Source organism: Orbilia oligospora (assembly GCF_000225545.1).
Source record: "Orbilia oligospora ATCC 24927 unplaced genomic scaffold scaffold00215, whole genome shotgun sequence".
Classification (NCBI taxonomy): Eukaryota; Fungi; Ascomycota; class Orbiliomycetes; order Orbiliales; family Orbiliaceae; genus Orbilia; species Orbilia oligospora.
In genome coordinates, this window is record NW_011645772.1 from 436,521 (window position 1) to 454,365 (window position 17,845).

Consider the following 17,845-nt stretch of genomic DNA (forward strand, 5'->3'; position numbering starts at 1 on the left):
CTTGCAAACGATGCACGCACACGCACACGCACGGATATCGGATAAAAATTGTTCTACTGTTCCATCTCACCCCCCAAAAAATCCTCTTCCTCCATCCAGGCCCTTCGAATCCCATCATCAACCCCTCTTCTTCTCCCCTCGCCTTCATCCTCATCCTCATCCTCATCTTCACTCTCATCAGTCCTCAAGTACCCTGAATGCAGAACCTTAGCTACAACTTCAACACTAGCCGGCTCTCTAAGCGGATAGAACACCGTTTCTTTGATATCCAAACTCCCATGTGGATATCTTGACCTCGATCCGAAGAAAAGATTGTCATAACTTTCGAATCCAAGGTATTTTGGCATATTTACACCAGAGGCATAGTCGAGGGATTCGACTGCCACCATTCCTTCGAATACAATTCGAAGGTCCCATGTTCCACTTTTGTCACTGGATGAGCTGAGGGGTGGTGTTGGATGGACAACGGTCGGTTTGTTAACTAGCACATCAGCAGCTTGTCTAGCTGCGCTTAGAAGGTCGGTTAGAGCCTCCCGATTCCAGACTAAGCCCCATGACGGCGTCTTGAGTAGATATTCGGCATGAACCTCTTGTTGCGCTGCATCACTGGGACCGGGTAAATGAAATGTCGTCTCAACCGAATAATCCCTACACCCCCTTGCGATAGATTTGTGTACCCGTGGAACAACAATAGTCCACTTCCTCTTAAGGTTCTTGTCGTAACTTGGGAGCTTGAGTGCTGTTGCAGATTCAGGTGTAGAATCAGTAGTAGCCATTAGTTTGCCAAGGTAAGTTGGTGCGGTAGAGGACGAGAGGAATGCACGAAAGATTTCAGGGCAGCAAACGCTATATACGAATGCATCGGTGAGGTTGGGGAACATTGCAAGAAGCGGACAGGCGTGTGGTTGAACCGGTGCACGGGAGGACATTGATAGCTGAGGAATCGCTGGTGCATATTTGAGGGTTCTGAGGGTGTGAGCAGAGAATGACTTCTGGAGCAGCACCAAGGATGCTATAATAACAAAGTTAGTTTCCCGATTAAACAGTGATATATTGTATGAAGATAATAAATATATCTTACCTCCCAAAGAAACCTCCGCCGCCCAGCACCCATCCGCCAGCAAGAATTTTTCAATCCCCTCAATCCCTCTACTCGTCGACTGCATATCCAATCCGGCGATTCCCTGCCCGAATACAAACTTCCTCACAAACCCTTCCCCAAACCACCTCCTCTCGTGTCCTTTTCCCACGAACCCACTAGCATAATGAGAATTCCTCATCCACCCTCTCCCTCTGATTTCAATATCTTTTACTTGTGTCTCCGGCCCATTCCAAAGCCCCTTCTCGAGTTCCAATCGATTGAACTCATCATGCATCTTCTCAATCAAAAGGTCGACCTCCAAATTTAACGCTCGAGATGTAACATCCAACGCATCCCACCATACCTGCCGACTAACACTCGGGTGGTCCAATTCGGATAACTGCGTTGCAAGTCTCGAAAACTGCTGTTCGTTACAATACAGCCAATCTCTAAACTCTATCGTCTTACAGGCCTGCAGGGCTGTCTTCAAAGACCCCCACTTCGTTGGCGGCAGGACAGCGAGTATGTTAACAGGAACTTGAATCCTAGAACTCCCCGCTGCAGCCGTGATAATATCTAAAATCAGCCCAGCATCGGACTTAATAATCGCAATTGTTTGCTCGATGATAAACTCATGCACCCGTCTTGAAAGTGCAAACCTTTGTTGTATTCGATTACTTTGAATCCTAGCCATCGATGGTCGTTGATAAGGATTCATGATCCAATTCGCTTCATCGATACCCCAATATTCCCGTTCCGGGTTGTCGTAGTACTTCAAGAACCGCTCCTTTCCCAATTCGGCGTCATGAACGAGTCTCTCGAAGACATCGGTATCCTCTCGCCATGCATATGTAAAATCCCAGAATACAATCCCGCCACCATTACGTAGCAGAGAACCACCCCATACCACTGCAAAAGTAGATAGCATGGCATAAACGCTTTCTAAATTTCGAATATGCATCGGCGAACCAAGATGTAAGGTAACCCCTCCGGACCTTAAGTATGGGAAAGCGGTCAGGAACTCCTTATGGATAATAGACCAATCGACGTCCTCCCTTATATGATGCGAATGATCGGACATGAACGATTCCTTCGAGTCTGCCGCCTCGGGTAATAAGTAGTAAGATAGAAAGGATGAGATCCCTTTCTTCTGGCCGGCTCTCCCATAGGTCGGTGGGTAACTGTTATTGCCGTCGTAGTTGTTATCTTTTCGTCGGCGCCGATAGCTTCCTCCTTCTGAATGTTCTTCCATGAATAGCGCTTCGTCGTCAGAAGGGTTGTTGCTCCCCTCTCCACCCCCGCCCCCTCCCCCCACAGGTCCAGCAGGAGTAAGGTGTCTACCGTATTCTTTAATACCGGTAATTTCCTTCCTCTTTTTCGTCCCAGGTGACGACCCGGCCAACACCTGACGGATTTCTTCATCGTCGCCGTGTTCCTTGTTATAAGCTTCCAACCGTAGCCTCAGATTTTCGATATCGCTAAAGTCGACGACCACACCGTTTCTAGTGGCAGAAAAGTATTCCCTGCTAGCCCAGGAATGCCACCTCGAACAGGTTTCTCGAACATGTCGGGTATCGGCGAGTTTCCATCTTAAATATCGTTTCTTGAGTTCGGCGACCTTGACACCAGGGTAGAAGCAGCGACATAAAGCGTCCGAAGCGGTGGAGTGGGAAACTACATCGTCGAGAATTTGGCCTAATATCTCTGCTGGTAAGGACTTGAAGAGCTTTGGAGAATTCTCGGTCGGGCGAGAGATGTAATTGCCAGCATCGTCATAGTCGTCTTCCTCGGAGTCGCTATCGGCGCCGAAAAGGTATTTTGTGAAATATTTTGTGAGTTTGAAGGTAGAGCCGGAGATGTGAGAAGGATTTCGGTGCGGATAAGGTGGACAGTAGCATTGAGGACGTTTGGAGGGGACTTCGCCGGGGAGTTGAGGGTTGGGTTGTTCGCGGCGAAGACGATCTTCGTTTGTGTAGCGCATTGTCAGAGAGGACGAAGTGGTGAGAGAGGAGGGGGAGAGGGAGGAGGAAGAGTCGCGAGTGCGCGGTCTTGAAGAGGAACCGGAGTCGGTGGAGTAGTAGAGGATGTTGTTATTATTGGAGGAAACAGTGGTGTTTACGTCGGTGGCTGGCGCTGAAGTCGAATACAAATGCGAAGTCGAAGCCGAAGCGGTCGAAGAAGAATAAAAGCTGCTACTGTTGCCGCCGCCGCCGCCACGATAAGAAGGACGATGATGGTCAGGGGAATAAGAAGCAGAGGATAAACCTAAGGAAGTGGCGAGCGACGACCAGAAGCCGAGCGACGGTGGTGATGATCTCATCTATCGATATCTATCCGTCTGTCTACATCCAATCCGATATACTTGAAGTAATGTAAAGTAAAGTACTTAAGTGGTTAGTATGGTAATAGTGGTATACTTCGTAGGGCTGTGTATGTTTATATCCAGAAAAGCGAAGTGAAGTGATTGGACTGGGCTGGAGAAAGATAGCGGAGAGTGGGTCTTCCTGTTCCTTTTTGTCTTCTGACAGTTTAAATAAAATGGCTAGTCGGATTGGACTTGTCGCGATCTTTGTATTTTTATTTTTATTTTTATTCTTATTTGATAGGTATTAATCTTACTTCTTTACAGGTCGGCTAGCTCAGGCGAGTACCAGTTACAACCAAGAAGAAGAAGAATAATAAGAATAAGAATAAGAGGAAGGAGGGAAGGATAAAAATATGGAGAGAGAAAGATGGAGATGGAGATAAAGGGATGGCTGGCTGGCTCGAGTACTTGCAAGGAAGAAAGAAAGAAAGAAAGTAAGAAAGTAAGAAAGAGACACTACAGCGCAGTGTACATGTGGGTAAATACGTCGAGCAAGTCGCACAGATTATAAGTATAAGTATACTCGACTATAACAATATAATCTATCGGAAGACATTATCCCTGGAAATGCAATTGCAATGCTGTGATCGATATCCATGTCAATGCCAATGTCAGTGTCAGTGTCAATGTCAGTGTCAATGTCAATGCGATGGGAGTAATGACAATGGCATATCTGAGCTTCGATTCCAAAACACCATCGACATATACAAAGAGCTGTCAAAACAATAAGAATGTGCCGGACGGGGGAATTTAGCGCGCTGCCTAACTTATTAAACTCGAATATCCGAGCGAATGGCGAATGGCCAACGGCGAATGGTATTCATCGGATGGGAATGTTCGTAATTAAATTAGCGACGAGACTCGACTTCCCTTTTCCTCCAAAACATAACAAACATAACAAGAAAAAAACATCATGACGCCCAAATTAATGCTCACATCTGCATGCTTCAAGTACAGGATATCTCTATAAGAAAAGAAAAGAAAAGAAAAGAAAAGAAAAGAAAAGAAAAGAAAGAAAAAAAGAATATAGAATATAGAATATAGAAACAGAAAGAAAAAAAATAAAGGAGGTGAAAGGAACGGCTTAAAACTTGGGATTCCCCCTCGCCCATCCCATCCCCGCCACGATGCCCCCAGTCAGCACCGCGCAAATAGCAAACGGCAGTCCCATCCCCAACCCCGTCACATTCCCCTCGGAATATGTGAACGCGTACACTTTAATCCACAACGGCCCGTTCAGTATTCCCGACATGATCTCAACAATCACAAATGCCATGTGAATGATCATAATCTCGCTCTCCTTCGCCTGGGCTATACAATGGCTTCTCAATCCATCAAAGAACGCCCGTGCTGGCGCGTTAACAACCAACGACATCACCAAAAAGAATTCCGACGCTGTTACTGTCAGAAGTATCGCTGATAATGTTTGCGCCACCAATGATAACGTTGCGATCATTAGGTCTGGTGGGAATCGCAGCTTCCGCCATAGACTACCCTTCCCGGAAACCACCCTTTCGATCTTTGATTTCGCAAATGGTAGTAACAATAACACCACCGCCCCCATCAGGGATTCGAACGACAGCACAATCCCCGTCTTAGACAACGTCCAAGAGTACCGTTTAGACACCCACGTCTGAAACGGAATCCTAACTCCTCTTGCGATCATGTTGAAAAACAATATCACCAGCGCATTCCTAATCGCCCGTTGTTCGAATAATAAAGTCTTGACTGATGCGTATAGATTTGTTTTCGACCTTGCTTGTTCTAGGAATCTTTGGTACAAAGTTGCTTTTCGACGTGGCGCTGCTGTGGTATCTTCGTCGTCTGCATAGTTGTCATCTGCCGTTTCTGGGTATTGCGACGACCGTATGTCGTCGTACATGTTTTTCTCCTTTTCGGGTAGTGCAGGCGGGAGGAGGAGGATCGTAGGTACCGATAACACGACGAAGAGGACAACTCCCATATAAAGAACTTTCACCGGGCTGATGATACCCATCAACCAAGAACCCAGTGTAGTCCCCAGGAAGGTCGATAGAATGTTAAATCCGGTAAGTTTATAATATACCGCCGCTCTAAATCAACCCACACAATTATTAACAATTTTACCCACTAAGTATATATATAGAGAAATAGTTGTAGATAAAATGGACACTCACAAATCATCCTTTGGCGTATTCTCAGCAATCACCGTTCGCATCATAATCCCAAAGAACGTAAACCCACCACCGATTAAATCAAATAACGGTATAACCCAAAACAACCGTGGATCAAATGCCAGCGGGTTCGAACCTGCATCTCACCATTAACAACATTTCTTTTCAATATATTTATATTAGTACTTATATAGAGTATTGAAAATAACCCACCTATAAACCCCATCAAAGTTAAACCCACCGCCGTCTCTCCAATTGCTAACAGCAAAAACGCCCGTCTATCAATAACTCCAGCCAGAAATCCTGACGGAAACATCACCAACAATGCTATTCCCCCCCAAATATCAAAATTAGCCTCCCAAATACTCGCATCTAGATATATATATATATATATATCGAGAGAAAAATACTCACAAACAACTGTAGAAATCGTATCCGAAACCCCCAAAATCTCCACCACACCTGCCTGGATCTCATCTGTCTTACAGAGCTTCTCATCAGGCATAAACCCCCCTCCTCCTTTCCTCCCCTCGTCAATCAACGTTTGGTTCTTATTCTCAAACTCATACCACCTCTGACAAACCGAATTCTCCACAATCCTCGTAAACGGTAAACTCGTCGTCGCAAAACTAAATATTATAAAAACTTCTAATAAAATACACAGTAACACCGTCCTTCTATGACGGGATGTATATACTGTTGGTGGAGAATGTGGGTGGGTGTCTAATAATGGTGTATCCATTATCTCGAACGGTTCGAGGGGTGTTCGAGGGTTCAATGGAGATAAAGGTGGAGGACGAGGTGTGCCCGGCCGTGAATTGGCTGGTGAGGATGAAGAGGATTGGGATGATGATGGAGAGAAGGCATTGAGAGGTTCGGATTCCTCAGGGCGACTTGGCCGTTCTTTATGGATATCGATATAGGAAGCCATATTTGCGGATTTTTTGGGCCAGCGGCCGGGTAGGGCTCTGCTGGCTAGCTACCTGCTAGTAGATGGTCTTTCCACTTGTTTGGCTTCTTTGTTTCTGTTAATTGTAATTTTTATTTTTTATTTTTAGAATAAAAAAAATAAAATAAAGATATGCAGGTTAATCTTGTGCTCCGATGTATTTGGTTAAGGAATACCATGCAAGATGGGATCTGTATCTAAACGTGGTGTCGAGTCCGCGTGGTCTTTTTGTTGTTTGATAGTGAGGAATATGCATATACGGTGAATGCGAATGCGAATGCGAAATGCAAGATGCGAGATGTCGGGTGGTTGAATTTCGAATGGAACACCAAGCAGCCAACCGATGATATCGACCTTTATGCAAGACGGGCCAATTCTGTGGTTGCGTGGGAATTACTGACGAAACAGAAAAAAATAAATGATAACGGTCACCGTTATTTCCATGCAGTGCGACCGAGGATCTGGAAGAAAAGAGAAAATACGAAGAGGGAAAAAAAAGAAGAGGATGGTGATAGGTGAACGAAGTCGTTAGGTAAGTGTACCTGTTAGCTGTCCATAAGCTTAGCTAGCTGTGTAAGGACCCTCGCTCCGGCCCTTCAAGCTCTTTCGTTTCACGGCAGGAACAAAAAACAAAAGCGAAACTACTACCCGGTGAACCGCTCAGGTGGCTTTTTTAGCCAGATAAGTCAGTTTAAGTATTCCAAGAAATAAAAAGAAACACCGAATCAGAAGAATTAAGCAATTTAAAAAATTAAAGAATGTCAAAGCAAGGGTGCCCGCCGGTACCGTATACCTCCAAGTGGGGGAGGGAGGGATGAGAGGAAATCGATAGGAAATATGTGATAATGGAAGCGGAAACCCGCATCGGCTGGCCAGCTGGAGGGTTTTCTGGTCTTATGCGCGGGAAGTGGTCGCCTGAAAGGGGCCGGGCTAGCAGACTCGAGATGGGCTTCCAGTCCAATCAGGACAGGAGTAGGAATGGAGCAACTTTTAGAGCAAACAATGCACGGGATGATGATCGATAAATGATATGATGGAGTTAGAGAGAGGTTGGATTGAATCTCGAATCCAAATTCGAACGGGAGGGGTCAGATAATATTAACCTGAAGTACTGAAGTTGGTGAGGCAGAGGAAGAAGTTATTAATAAGTACCCAGCACAGTACTGGTATTAGTACTGGTAGTAGTATTAATGTACTATTGTCTGACAGCCCCCAACGTTATCAACAATTCCAATGTAAATCCTGCGACATTCGACTGCGGCTGCTTCAGAACTGTTCCAACAAAAGACCAACAGTTATACTGCTATATTCTAATCCCCTCTTCCCCCCCAAAATGCCCCGGCTTGGCACAGAAATGCTTGAACTATATTGTCTACTAGACCCCGTATTTAATTGTATTTATGGTATGGCGTGTTTCTAGTTTTCCTTGTTATATAACCAACTGTTTTATTAAACTGCTCATGATCATGATCATGTTGAAAAGTATACGTATCACTTAGTTCCTTAAGCAAAACTAGTACTTATTTACTTATTTACTAATTACTTATTGTCGTGGGATGTGGAGGTTGTTCGTATAGAGTATAGGCAAAAGTAGAGAGAACCATGTTCATCCGGGGAAGTCCCGCGTATGTTCGCTGCCATCTACAGGTAGTCTGACATGCCATGGAAAATCATTTGCATTTGCATTTGCATTCTTAGCCTCGTTGTCTTTTTGTTCTTCAGCCCAGGGATGTAAGTACTTCTACTAATTTTATGATGACCGCGAACGGAAACCGAAAGAGAGACAACCTCCGTTATTGTTACACAAATCCACCCGGGATCTTTTCGTAAGGCGACACAGACCAAAGGTTGGCGACATTGCATAGGAAGTACTTAAGTAGTTACAATGATAACTTGTAAGGACGTCACCTGCCTGAAATCTTCGTCCGATCTACTCCCACACGACCCACAATCCTCTAAAGCTAGTGTACTTTTGCACTTGATGGTGTGAACGATAAATGTAGTCTGGGGGTGATAAATGCCAAAATAAAAAACTAATAGGTAAAAAAGAAGGTGGTGTGTATACTACACCAACCGTTCCCACGAAACCAGCTCTCCCAAAATGCAGCTCCCATCCGGGTTCCCCCCTGTCTTCTCCCCAGTCCCGCCCGCAGCATCAATCGGAACGTACGGCTTCCCTTTTAATTCGCTCGCTAACCCACCTTGATCCTCGATCTTGATCGATATCTTTTCTGCATCATTATCACCTGCATCTGCTGTTGCGTCTTGCAGAATCAAAGGTGGTGGCGGCGGTATATCGTCATCTGAATCTGCGGGTTCTTCCTTCACCATTACCTCAACTGTACTCTCCTCAAATGTTCCGTCTGCCTTTTCTTCTTTTACTATCACGCTTTTTTTGGTCGCAATTAGCGTCTTTCCGCTCTGTCCGATGCCGTATTTTCGACCGCCGGCTGCGTTGCAGGTAGGGCAGTAACGGCCGTCTAGTGAATTCGTTATATTAGCATTCCATTCATTCCCAATCGAGAATATCAATAATCATATGATATTCTAGTTTATAGTTTAGTGAATTCATGAATTTGAAGGAATAGGTATATTTGGAATGTAAATCTACTCACGCCGGATCATCAACTGATGCAGTCCGTATTTCAACTCATCCGGCACTCTAGCATCCAAATGCAAAAACGTCGTATCCCGTGTAACCTTCACATCCTTACCACCCCTCTTAGGCTTCACGAGTCGCATTCGCTTATTCCCATTCCGATCAGATCCTCCCGCTCCCGAGTTGAATGTCTTACCGTCCACGCGATGAGAATTCTCGGCCTGACCACTTTTGCTATCTTCTTCTCCTTCTGCCTCATCTTCGCCCTCCCCCTCCTCCTCTTCATCAGAGAGTTCTAAAGGTGCTATTTTAGACTGCTGGGACATAAGTTCTCGTTGATATCCCGGCGTAGGAACCCAGCCAAGTAACTTTGAGATCCGGAAGACGTGGGTGTCTACTGGGAAGGCGGATCTTCGGAGGCCTATGTGATCAATTTTTTATGATTCCTTTCGTCAGTCCAACTGACCTTTTTGAAATCGATCCTTTGACAACTGACGATTCCATATCGCGATGTTGATGATGCAAATTCAGATCATACGATCAAGTTCACGAGGTACTGGTATCATCAAAAAAAAAAAAAAGAGGGAGGAAGGAAAGGGAGAAAAGGAAGAGGAATAAGAAAAGTAACTCACAAAACATCAGCACACAAGTCGCAGTCTTAACCCCCACCCCCTTAAACCCCATCAAAGTCTCCATAACCTCATCATCCCCCTTCTCATGCAAATAATCCAGACTAATCTCCCCATCTTTCCCTCCTCTCTTCTTCGTACCCTCACAAACCTCTTCCAAAATACCCTTGATAGCCTTACTCTTTATATTCGCCAAACCACCTTTTTCTATCGCTTTATATAATTCTTTTACATCTCTTCTGTGAACCAAAGACCAGTTTACACCACCATGAACAGGGTCGTGACCGTACTCTTTTATAAGACCGTGAAAAGCCTTTGTAGAGTTTTGAGCTGAAGTATTCGCTGAAAGAACAGTGCGAAGGAGGGAGTCCAGAACCGAAGGGACTTCACCACAGCCGGCATGAAGGGTTGAGGCTGTCAGAGTATCCGGGCGGATGGCGGGGCCATGAGCGGCAGTGAGAAGGGAGTGGACTTCTTGGCACTGTGAGGGGGTAGGAAAGGGGTGGGTAGGGAACGGGGAGGTCTTTAAAGTTATCTTTTTCTTTTTAGATGTGGGTTTAGGAGTATTTGGGGTGTTTGCAGTTGGTAATTCTAGATTTGCATCTAGAGCTTTTCTTTTAGATTTGCGCTTGGAGTTAGGGGTTATATCAGTGCTCGGTGATGCTGATGCTGATGCTGATGTCAACGTTGTTGGTATACGCAGTGTGGTATCTGCATCGTGAAACACGGGTACCAGTTTTGGCGCCGGTTTGGTGGCAGAACGTAGTTGGCGGGTCATATTTTTGCTTATGATACCGATACACGTACACTTATAATAAATAGGTACCTTAGTTCGTGATAGTTATGATTTAAGCTTTGGTTGTGGTCATGAAGTCGCGATTTCGATGGGGGTTTATTGCGCATTGCGCATTGCATTGATGTTTAAGTAGTAATGTTGTGTAGATCTGTTGATCTAGATCGATCTAATATAATCTTGATTGGACGGTGTGTTGCTGTTGTATTCTCGACGCCTCCAACTCGGACTGGAACCGTCCTTCATGTACGGTCAACCTTCGAATATCGCTAGGTCTAAGTATCAGCCGGACTGGACTTATGTAATTGGTTGGACTAAATATGCATGTTGGATATCAATGGGATCGGAAACCTCCCACAGAGTTTTAGCTGGGTGTACCAATTATCTCATTGATTTTACATACTCAATTTGAAATAATACGTTAATAGGTACACAGAATCGAGAGTCTAGTCGACGAACCGGGGATTCGAAGCTATATTCGCTTTCGTCATTCGTACAACCACATCAGGAAGCTTAAGGCCGCTATACAGTTAGAGAGCAATGAAGGATCCGACTGTACATGAACAACCTCCGTGAATAGCCTTCCCCCAAAGTAAACCACCACCACAAGTACTACATCGCAGACCCCCCTCAAATCTATGATCCATCTCCTCCGTCGTCTTCACTCAACCTCAAAGACCAACTTGAGCTTCCCCACGTCCAGTATTTCAAACTATACCACTCTCATCCCAAAATATCGCAAAAGATCTATAACAATGGCTGCATCTAAAGAAGTAAAATCGTCGTTAATCGACTTCATGCGCGGTCATCCATCTACTTCTCTGCTAGCAACCTCTGAAATGCTTGCCGCTGCAAATGCGGTGCTGGGTAGTTCCGAATTACCTCAGGATTCTTTCGATAAGGATAGACATCCATTGCATTATGGACCCGATTGTATGTATAAAATATATTTTATTTAAAATCTTCCATGATATGATATAATATAAATTTGCACAGCTTCGAAGCGCTTCGTATGTTGTCTTATAGAATATTGTTCTAACGAATCGTAATAGTAGGAAACATCTCCTTCCGCCGCGAAATCGGCATTTGGTCTGCCGCTCGCTACGGCTTAAACGCTCCAACGGACCCAGAGATGATAAATCTCACTTCGGGTGCTTCGAATGGTCTTTCGAAGGCATTGGAGTTATTCACAAACCCTATTGGCGGGTATACACGCAGAGCTTTTATTCTGACACCGGTCTACTTTCTCGCCTGTCCTGTTTTCCAAGGTAAAACAACTTCCCTTCAAATTCCTCTCCTCGTGATTACAAAATATAATTAAAGTATATATGATATCGATATAGACTCTGGCTTCGCAAATCTCTTGACTGCCATTTCACTCACCTCCTGTGGCACATCCCTTGACTTCCCAACTCTAATCTCAGAATTAGAGTCCTCCTCCTCCTCACCCCAAAAAACATCCCTAGAAGAAGCAACATCCCCCATAAAATCTGTGGTGCCAAAACCCCTCTACCGCCACGTTCTCTACTGCGTCCCCACATTCTCAAACCCCACGGGAACAACCCTCTCCCTCGAATCCCGCACCCAATTAGTAAAACTCGCGCGTGAACATGATATGCTACTAATCACAGACGACGTCTACGATTTCCTCGACTACCAAAATTCTCCTAACCAACCCCACAAAACGGCAATAAAAAGACTAGTCGACATCGATCGTGAATTAGGTGTTAAAGATGATGAAAAGGGTCACACACTCTCCAATTGTTCGTTTTCGAAAATATTGGGTCCTGGGGTGAGGTGTGGATGGGTTGAAGGGGCAACAAGTGTTCTTGCTCAAGCGATGGGGAAGAGTGGAGCGAATCATAGTGGAGGGGCACCATGTCACCTTTCAAGTACGATTATTCATAGGTTGTTACTGGAGACTGGTGGGAAGAAAAGGGTTATAGATGATGTGATTGGGAATATTTGTGTGGCGTATAAGAGAAGAGCTGAATTGTTGAAAAAACTGATAAAGGAACATTGGCCAGAGGGGACGGAGGTACAAGGTGGTGAGGGTGGTTACTTTGTATGGGTGAAGTTACCGGAAGGGTATGATGCTAGAGATGCTGCGAAGGTAGCGCTTGAAAGAGGAGTGAGAGTTGGTGAAGGTGATGGATTTGAAGTTCCCGTCGTGAAGGGGGTTGGGGAGAGGAATGTTATGGGATGGGGTGGGAGATATTTGAGGTTGTCGTTGTCATATTTGGAGGAAGATACGATTGCGCAGGGAATTAAGGTGCTCGGAGAGGCTATGAGGAAACCAAATTGAAGGATTTAATTTATAAATTTAGTACTATTCTCGGGCCCATTTGGTACCATAACGATACGAAGATCATGATCCATCGAATTTTGGAATACTTAGAATCAACCAATTCCTGCTCGTTCAGCTGGATTAAAAACTGATATTGGTAAAAAAAAAATACACCGGAACACCAGCGCTCAGTCCCGAACCTCCCTTCTATCTATCGTACATACAATCCCGCTTGACTATAACCCCAATACACAGATTTTGAGATTATAAAACAATCATTTCTTCTTATCCCTCTTCCCACCAGGCAAAAGCTCTAGATGTCCTGCCTTTTCCGCCAAATTCCTCTCAGTCTTGGCTGTCAGGCCGCCGGAGTGTTTCTATAAAGATTTCACACTTTAGCACAGATTCTCTTTTCGCCACCCAGTGAATATCTTTCGACTTTTCGAAGAAAGTAGAATATAAGGATGTTTACAGACCTTCTTAATAGCATTTTGCTTAATCAAGATCTGGTTTTTCGGTGCGATTACCCGATTGCCCTTGCGTGGACCGAGAGTTTGTGGTCTACTGTAAAATTTTCATGTTGCATTATGCATATTTGTTAGTTTTGTTCAAAAAAATTTAAAATTTTTTTTCTTGCTGAACTTTTGATAGAAAATCGCGGCTGAGGTTGCTACGGCCGATAGCTGTCCCGATTTTACGATGATATACGCGATAAAAAGATGTTAGAGAAATAACCTACCTCTTCGTAGTTGTCGGCTTCGTGAGCTTTTTTGTTCCCTGCGCCATTGTGGTATTATATTGTGGGGGGATGATGCAGTGATGGTGATGGAAGGTTGCAATTGATTGGGAGATGTGTTGGCGAGGTAGTTTTTATGGGTGACAGACTTGGACATGCAGCCTATCCTCGAGACCAGGGCTCTGCTAATAATAAGCCGACGTGAATATTAATGAAAACTACCCAAGTAACTGTCTAGTAGAATACGAAACTTCAAACGAAATCATTCGGTTGAAAAGCTAAAATTGAATTTCTTCTCAAAGGGAACATGATATCGTAGCTATCTATGCATTAATAAAGTCTGGGGGTATATTCTTGTGTCGTCGCTAGACTCCTCAACTGTGGTATATTCTTGTGTCGTCGCTAGACTCCTCAACTGTGGTATATTCTATAGTAGATAAAATGTACTATCCTACAATTTATGAATTTGAACTTCATGGTGCCTTACCCTCTTCCTCATCTTTCTCTTTCGCAGGCTCCAAATGTCCCAACAGTCCTTCTTTACCAACATTCATGGCCCGTTTAATCTCCATTTCGGTTTCTCTGAGGACTTCCTTGCCCCTCGCGATATCCTTCTGATTATAAAACCGTTCTCTTCGAACGGCGGCCTCACGGTCCTCTAGTGCCCTCCTCTGTCTTTCTAGAGTATCATTTGATGAATCACCTTCGCCTGCATCTTCAGGTAGGCTTTTTATGTGAGCCTCCACTATCGGGTCTCTTCTGTCCTTTGGAACAACAGTGTATCTGATATCACACTCCACCGAAGGAGGCAGGGTCTCGAGAGTTGATACACGCCTTAAATCCTTCACGGTTTTAAGGTATTTCTTAAGATCATTCTCTCTTGTCTCCACACTTGTTTTGATCCCTACATCCCGATTAGCACTTCGCTTGGCAAATTTAGTTGAGAGATTATACTTACGGCTGATATAATCCCTATAATATGTTTCCTTAACTTTGTCCGTTATTTTAACATCCTTCATCGCTGCCTCTTTCTTAAACTTCCGTTTAAATTCCGGCCAATAGAGCTTCGGGGTCGCATTCGCTTCTATAAACGCCAAATATGCAACCCTCGGATCTTTCTTAACCTCTTTCTCCTTCTCCTTTTTTATCTCAGCAATACGCTCTTGACACCACTCTCCAAACACTTGTTTTCGCATTTTGGTAGTTGGAAGAGCGGTGTACCGCCCATCTTCGACTAGTTTTGGCAATTCACTGTCCCATGTGCTGTATGGATTGATGTTCAGATCGTTCAAGAGGTCTTTGAATAGTAGAGCGCCGTCTTCTGGAGCTAGATCGTCGGTCTCTTCTAGGTCCTCCTCGCCGAGACCGTATTGTGCAGCGATATCGCCGAGTTGCCAAGCTATATCGTCTTCTGTGAATTCCACTAGTCCACCGGTTTCCATTCTCAGGCGTTTTTCGTCGTGCTCTTCGTCAAAGTCTTCATCGTCGTAATAGTCCCCTTCTTCGCCTTCAGCTGGAGCTGAAGCTTGGCGCTTTATGCCGTGAACCCCAGATCCTTCTTCTCCTTCGGAAGGTTCATAGTATTCCTCTTCACCATACTCGTATTCTTCCTCTTGGTTGGCGATTGCCTCCTCTTGTTCACGTCTTTGGCGGTCTAGAGCGCTTTGTCGGCGACGGATACGTTCGCGTTCGCGTTCTTCGTCCAAAGATAACTTTTCGAGAGATTCAATCGCAGATTTTAGAGATTCCGGTGCGTCCCAAAGGGATTCTTTGGTTTCTGGGTTGTGGATAAAGGTGTTTCCTTTTTTGGTGGTGACGAGGACCCAGGGCGCGGCATCGGGGATTGAACGCTTAGTTTTAGGTTTGTCGGGTTTATCTTGATGACGGGGACGACGGGGAGGTTGGAATTGGCCTTGGTTTGCATGGTGGTATTGTTGGGGATGGTTGCGAGGGTAATTAAAGTTGAATTGATTGGGCTGCTGGTAGCTCTGGGGTGGAACTTGAGGCGCAAAATTAGGTACCGGTGCGGCATGCGCGGGTTCGACTGGTCGTGTGTAGGTCGATGTTTTAGTTTCAGCATGATAGTAGTAATTGTGGCCTAGTTCGCGAGAAATTCTGGATGAGTAAATGGGTATTGTTAGATATGTTTGGTATGGGAACCGTTGGAGGTAGGGAGCTTTAGACACGTACCAGTTGGGGCGCGATGTTCCGTCCACCCTTTCGGTAAGGGTGGCAGAGATGCTGAGGGAGGATGGCCGGAAGACATTATTGTAGGAGGTTTGATTGGGCGGTTTGGCGGTGTGTCGGTGGGAGTGAAGCAGAGAACGATGGTTGGGATGAGGTTGACGCGATGAGGATGAGGAAGGATGGTTGTGGTGTGGATTTGGCGTGACGCAAATGGACATATGAGAATTTCAACTTTTCTTCTGATCTTCGGCTGTCACATTCCAACTACGACCTTATTACCCACGTTTCACAACAAATATTCAACGGGATACTTCGGGTTCGACAGTGGGCTCTTTCGGTTGACGAAGGGATGAGTGTAAGGGGAGTCGGAAGGGTTTTAAGGCTTCGGCCTACCCGGGCTAGCGCTTTGTTACAGCAATCACGATGCTTCTCGAGTTCTGGTGTGCGGCCTCAAGACCAGAAGGCCGGAGAGCCGACAACGCACTTTGGATTTCAAAATGTCGCAGAGTCAATGAAGGAGTCGAAAGGTATTAACTAACCCTTGGTTCTTATGATCTAAAATCAATACTAATGGAACTTCTAGTTCGAGATGTCTTCAATTCTGTCGCAAAAAACTACGATACAATGAACGACGTCATGTCCTTCGGAATCCATAGGATATGGAAGGATCAATTCGTCCAGCAATTAAATCCAGGAAAGAAGAGCATCTTCTCCGAGCCTATGACTATTCTAGACCTTGCCGGTGGCACGGGAGATATTGCTTTTAGGATGCTGGACCATGCTAGGACAGTTAACGGGGACCCGGAGACGAAGGTCAAGGTCGTGGATATTAATGAGGAAATGCTAAAGGAGGGGGTGAGGAGAGCACATACGCTAGGGTATAGAACTGAGGGGGAAGGTATGCATCGAATTTATTATTATTTGGTTTTGAAAAGAGTACTGATTTGTGGACTTTAGACGCTCCGATATCTTTTCTTGTGCAGAATGGGTATGCATTGATATCACGAGATTCCGAATACGGTGTTGAGGCGGCTGCTCTGACATAATGCTGAACATAGTGAAACATTGGAAGCGATTCCGGATAATTCGATAGACCTTCTAACGATTGCGTTTGGTATCCGGAAGTAAGTTTACATCTTTGCGGTGGCTGGTTCACACCGCCCATGGGCTTGGAGTTTATGGACCATGGTTCATTGGCGCTTTGGCCTCGAAAACAAAACAAGCATTCGATCCCATTTGTTTCTTCGTTCTCTTGAGTTCTATCAAACATTCTGGAAAGTTTACTAACATTCACCAGTTTCACGAACAAAGAGAAAGCACTATCAACAGCCCACCGAGTCCTCAAAAAAGGCGGCGTCTTCTCCTGCCTCGAATTCTCCAAGGTCGACAACTTTGTTTTAGATCAGATATATCGTCGTTACAGCTTCAGCGTGATCCCGATGATGGGTCAGTTGATCGCTGGTGATCGAGATAGTTATCAGTACTTGGTTGAGAGTATCATAAAGGTACACACCATCTCGACGTCCTGTTAGAATGAGATACTAACTGTTAATGTAGTTCCCGAGTCAAAAGGACTTTGCGGGTATGATTCGCGATGCTGGATTTCAGCTTGCTGGGAAGGGATGGCAGGATCTCACTTTTGGGGTTGCCGCCATTCACACTGGTGTTAAGCTGTGATTCCGCTTGGTATGTTAACTTACATTATTGTATATATGAAAAGCCTGCAGGTGATGTGGATTGTAAATATAAACTGTAAGTGGCCCTGTTTTGGTTGTTAAAGATTCTGCTGATGCTGATAGCTTTTTTTAGATAGACTTATTGGACTTTAGCCCTTACCGAAAAGCCTGGAGATGTAAATGTTATGTAGGGGGGGTTCGGGGTACGCAGCGGATATTCAGGACAACGCGGGACTTCTGTTGGAATTTTTTGAGCTCATGGAATTCCAGTCGAAGCCTGTGTAACCATCATGGTGATCCAACATTAAGGACGACATTCCAACGCTTTTCTCCCAGTGGATACACAACCGGTTCGTGGATACATTTTTGCGGCATAGACCTTGATCCATA

At 45.0% G+C, this 17,845-nt stretch overlaps 7 protein-coding genes across 7 annotated transcripts; 2 read left to right on the forward strand and 5 right to left on the reverse strand.

Annotated features, from left to right (window-relative positions):
• Positions 1-53: 53 nt before the first annotated feature.
• AOL_s00215g126 (uncharacterized protein) lies at positions 54-3,401 on the reverse strand (the record flags this gene model as incomplete). Its single annotated transcript, XM_011129328.1, has 2 exons — positions 54-1,012; positions 1,082-3,401. The coding sequence occupies 2 exons, from the start codon at positions 3,399-3,401 to the stop codon at positions 54-56; spliced, it is 3,279 nt and encodes a 1,092-aa protein (XP_011127630.1).
• Positions 3,402-4,530: 1,129 nt separating this feature from the next.
• On the reverse strand, positions 4,531-6,530 carry AOL_s00215g127 (uncharacterized protein; the record flags this gene model as incomplete). Its single annotated transcript, XM_011129329.1, has 3 exons — positions 4,531-5,518; positions 5,603-5,735; positions 6,014-6,530. The coding sequence occupies 3 exons, from the start codon at positions 6,528-6,530 to the stop codon at positions 4,531-4,533; spliced, it is 1,638 nt and encodes a 545-aa protein (XP_011127631.1).
• A 2,082-nt stretch (positions 6,531-8,612) lies between these two features.
• AOL_s00215g128 (uncharacterized protein) lies at positions 8,613-10,554 on the reverse strand (the record flags this gene model as incomplete). The annotated part of the gene is made up of 3 exons (XM_011129330.1): positions 8,613-9,028; positions 9,164-9,568; positions 9,780-10,554. The coding sequence occupies 3 exons, from the start codon at positions 10,552-10,554 to the stop codon at positions 8,613-8,615; spliced, it is 1,596 nt and encodes a 531-aa protein (XP_011127632.1).
• A 770-nt stretch (positions 10,555-11,324) lies between these two features.
• On the forward strand, positions 11,325-12,874 carry AOL_s00215g129 (uncharacterized protein; the record flags this gene model as incomplete). Its single annotated transcript, XM_011129331.1, has 3 exons — positions 11,325-11,502; positions 11,622-11,837; positions 11,913-12,874. The coding sequence occupies 3 exons, from the start codon at positions 11,325-11,327 to the stop codon at positions 12,872-12,874; spliced, it is 1,356 nt and encodes a 451-aa protein (XP_011127633.1).
• Positions 12,875-13,131: 257 nt separating this feature from the next.
• Positions 13,132-13,642, reverse strand: AOL_s00215g130 (uncharacterized protein; the record flags this gene model as incomplete). Its single annotated transcript, XM_011129332.1, has 3 exons — positions 13,132-13,233; positions 13,333-13,420; positions 13,596-13,642. 3 exons carry the CDS (start codon positions 13,640-13,642, stop codon positions 13,132-13,134), a joined length of 237 nt encoding a protein of 78 aa, XP_011127634.1.
• Positions 13,643-14,065: 423 nt separating this feature from the next.
• AOL_s00215g131 (uncharacterized protein) lies at positions 14,066-15,858 on the reverse strand (the record flags this gene model as incomplete). The annotated part of the gene is made up of 3 exons (XM_011129333.1): positions 14,066-14,496; positions 14,551-15,690; positions 15,783-15,858. 3 exons carry the CDS (start codon positions 15,856-15,858, stop codon positions 14,066-14,068), a joined length of 1,647 nt encoding a protein of 548 aa, XP_011127635.1.
• Positions 15,859-16,128: 270 nt separating this feature from the next.
• On the forward strand, positions 16,129-17,456 carry AOL_s00215g132 (uncharacterized protein; the record flags this gene model as incomplete). The annotated part of the gene is made up of 6 exons (XM_011129334.1): positions 16,129-16,306; positions 16,363-16,677; positions 16,737-16,767; positions 16,838-16,903; positions 17,077-17,284; positions 17,337-17,456. The coding sequence occupies 6 exons, from the start codon at positions 16,129-16,131 to the stop codon at positions 17,454-17,456; spliced, it is 918 nt and encodes a 305-aa protein (XP_011127636.1).
• Between the last annotated feature and the right edge of the window lie 389 nt (positions 17,457-17,845).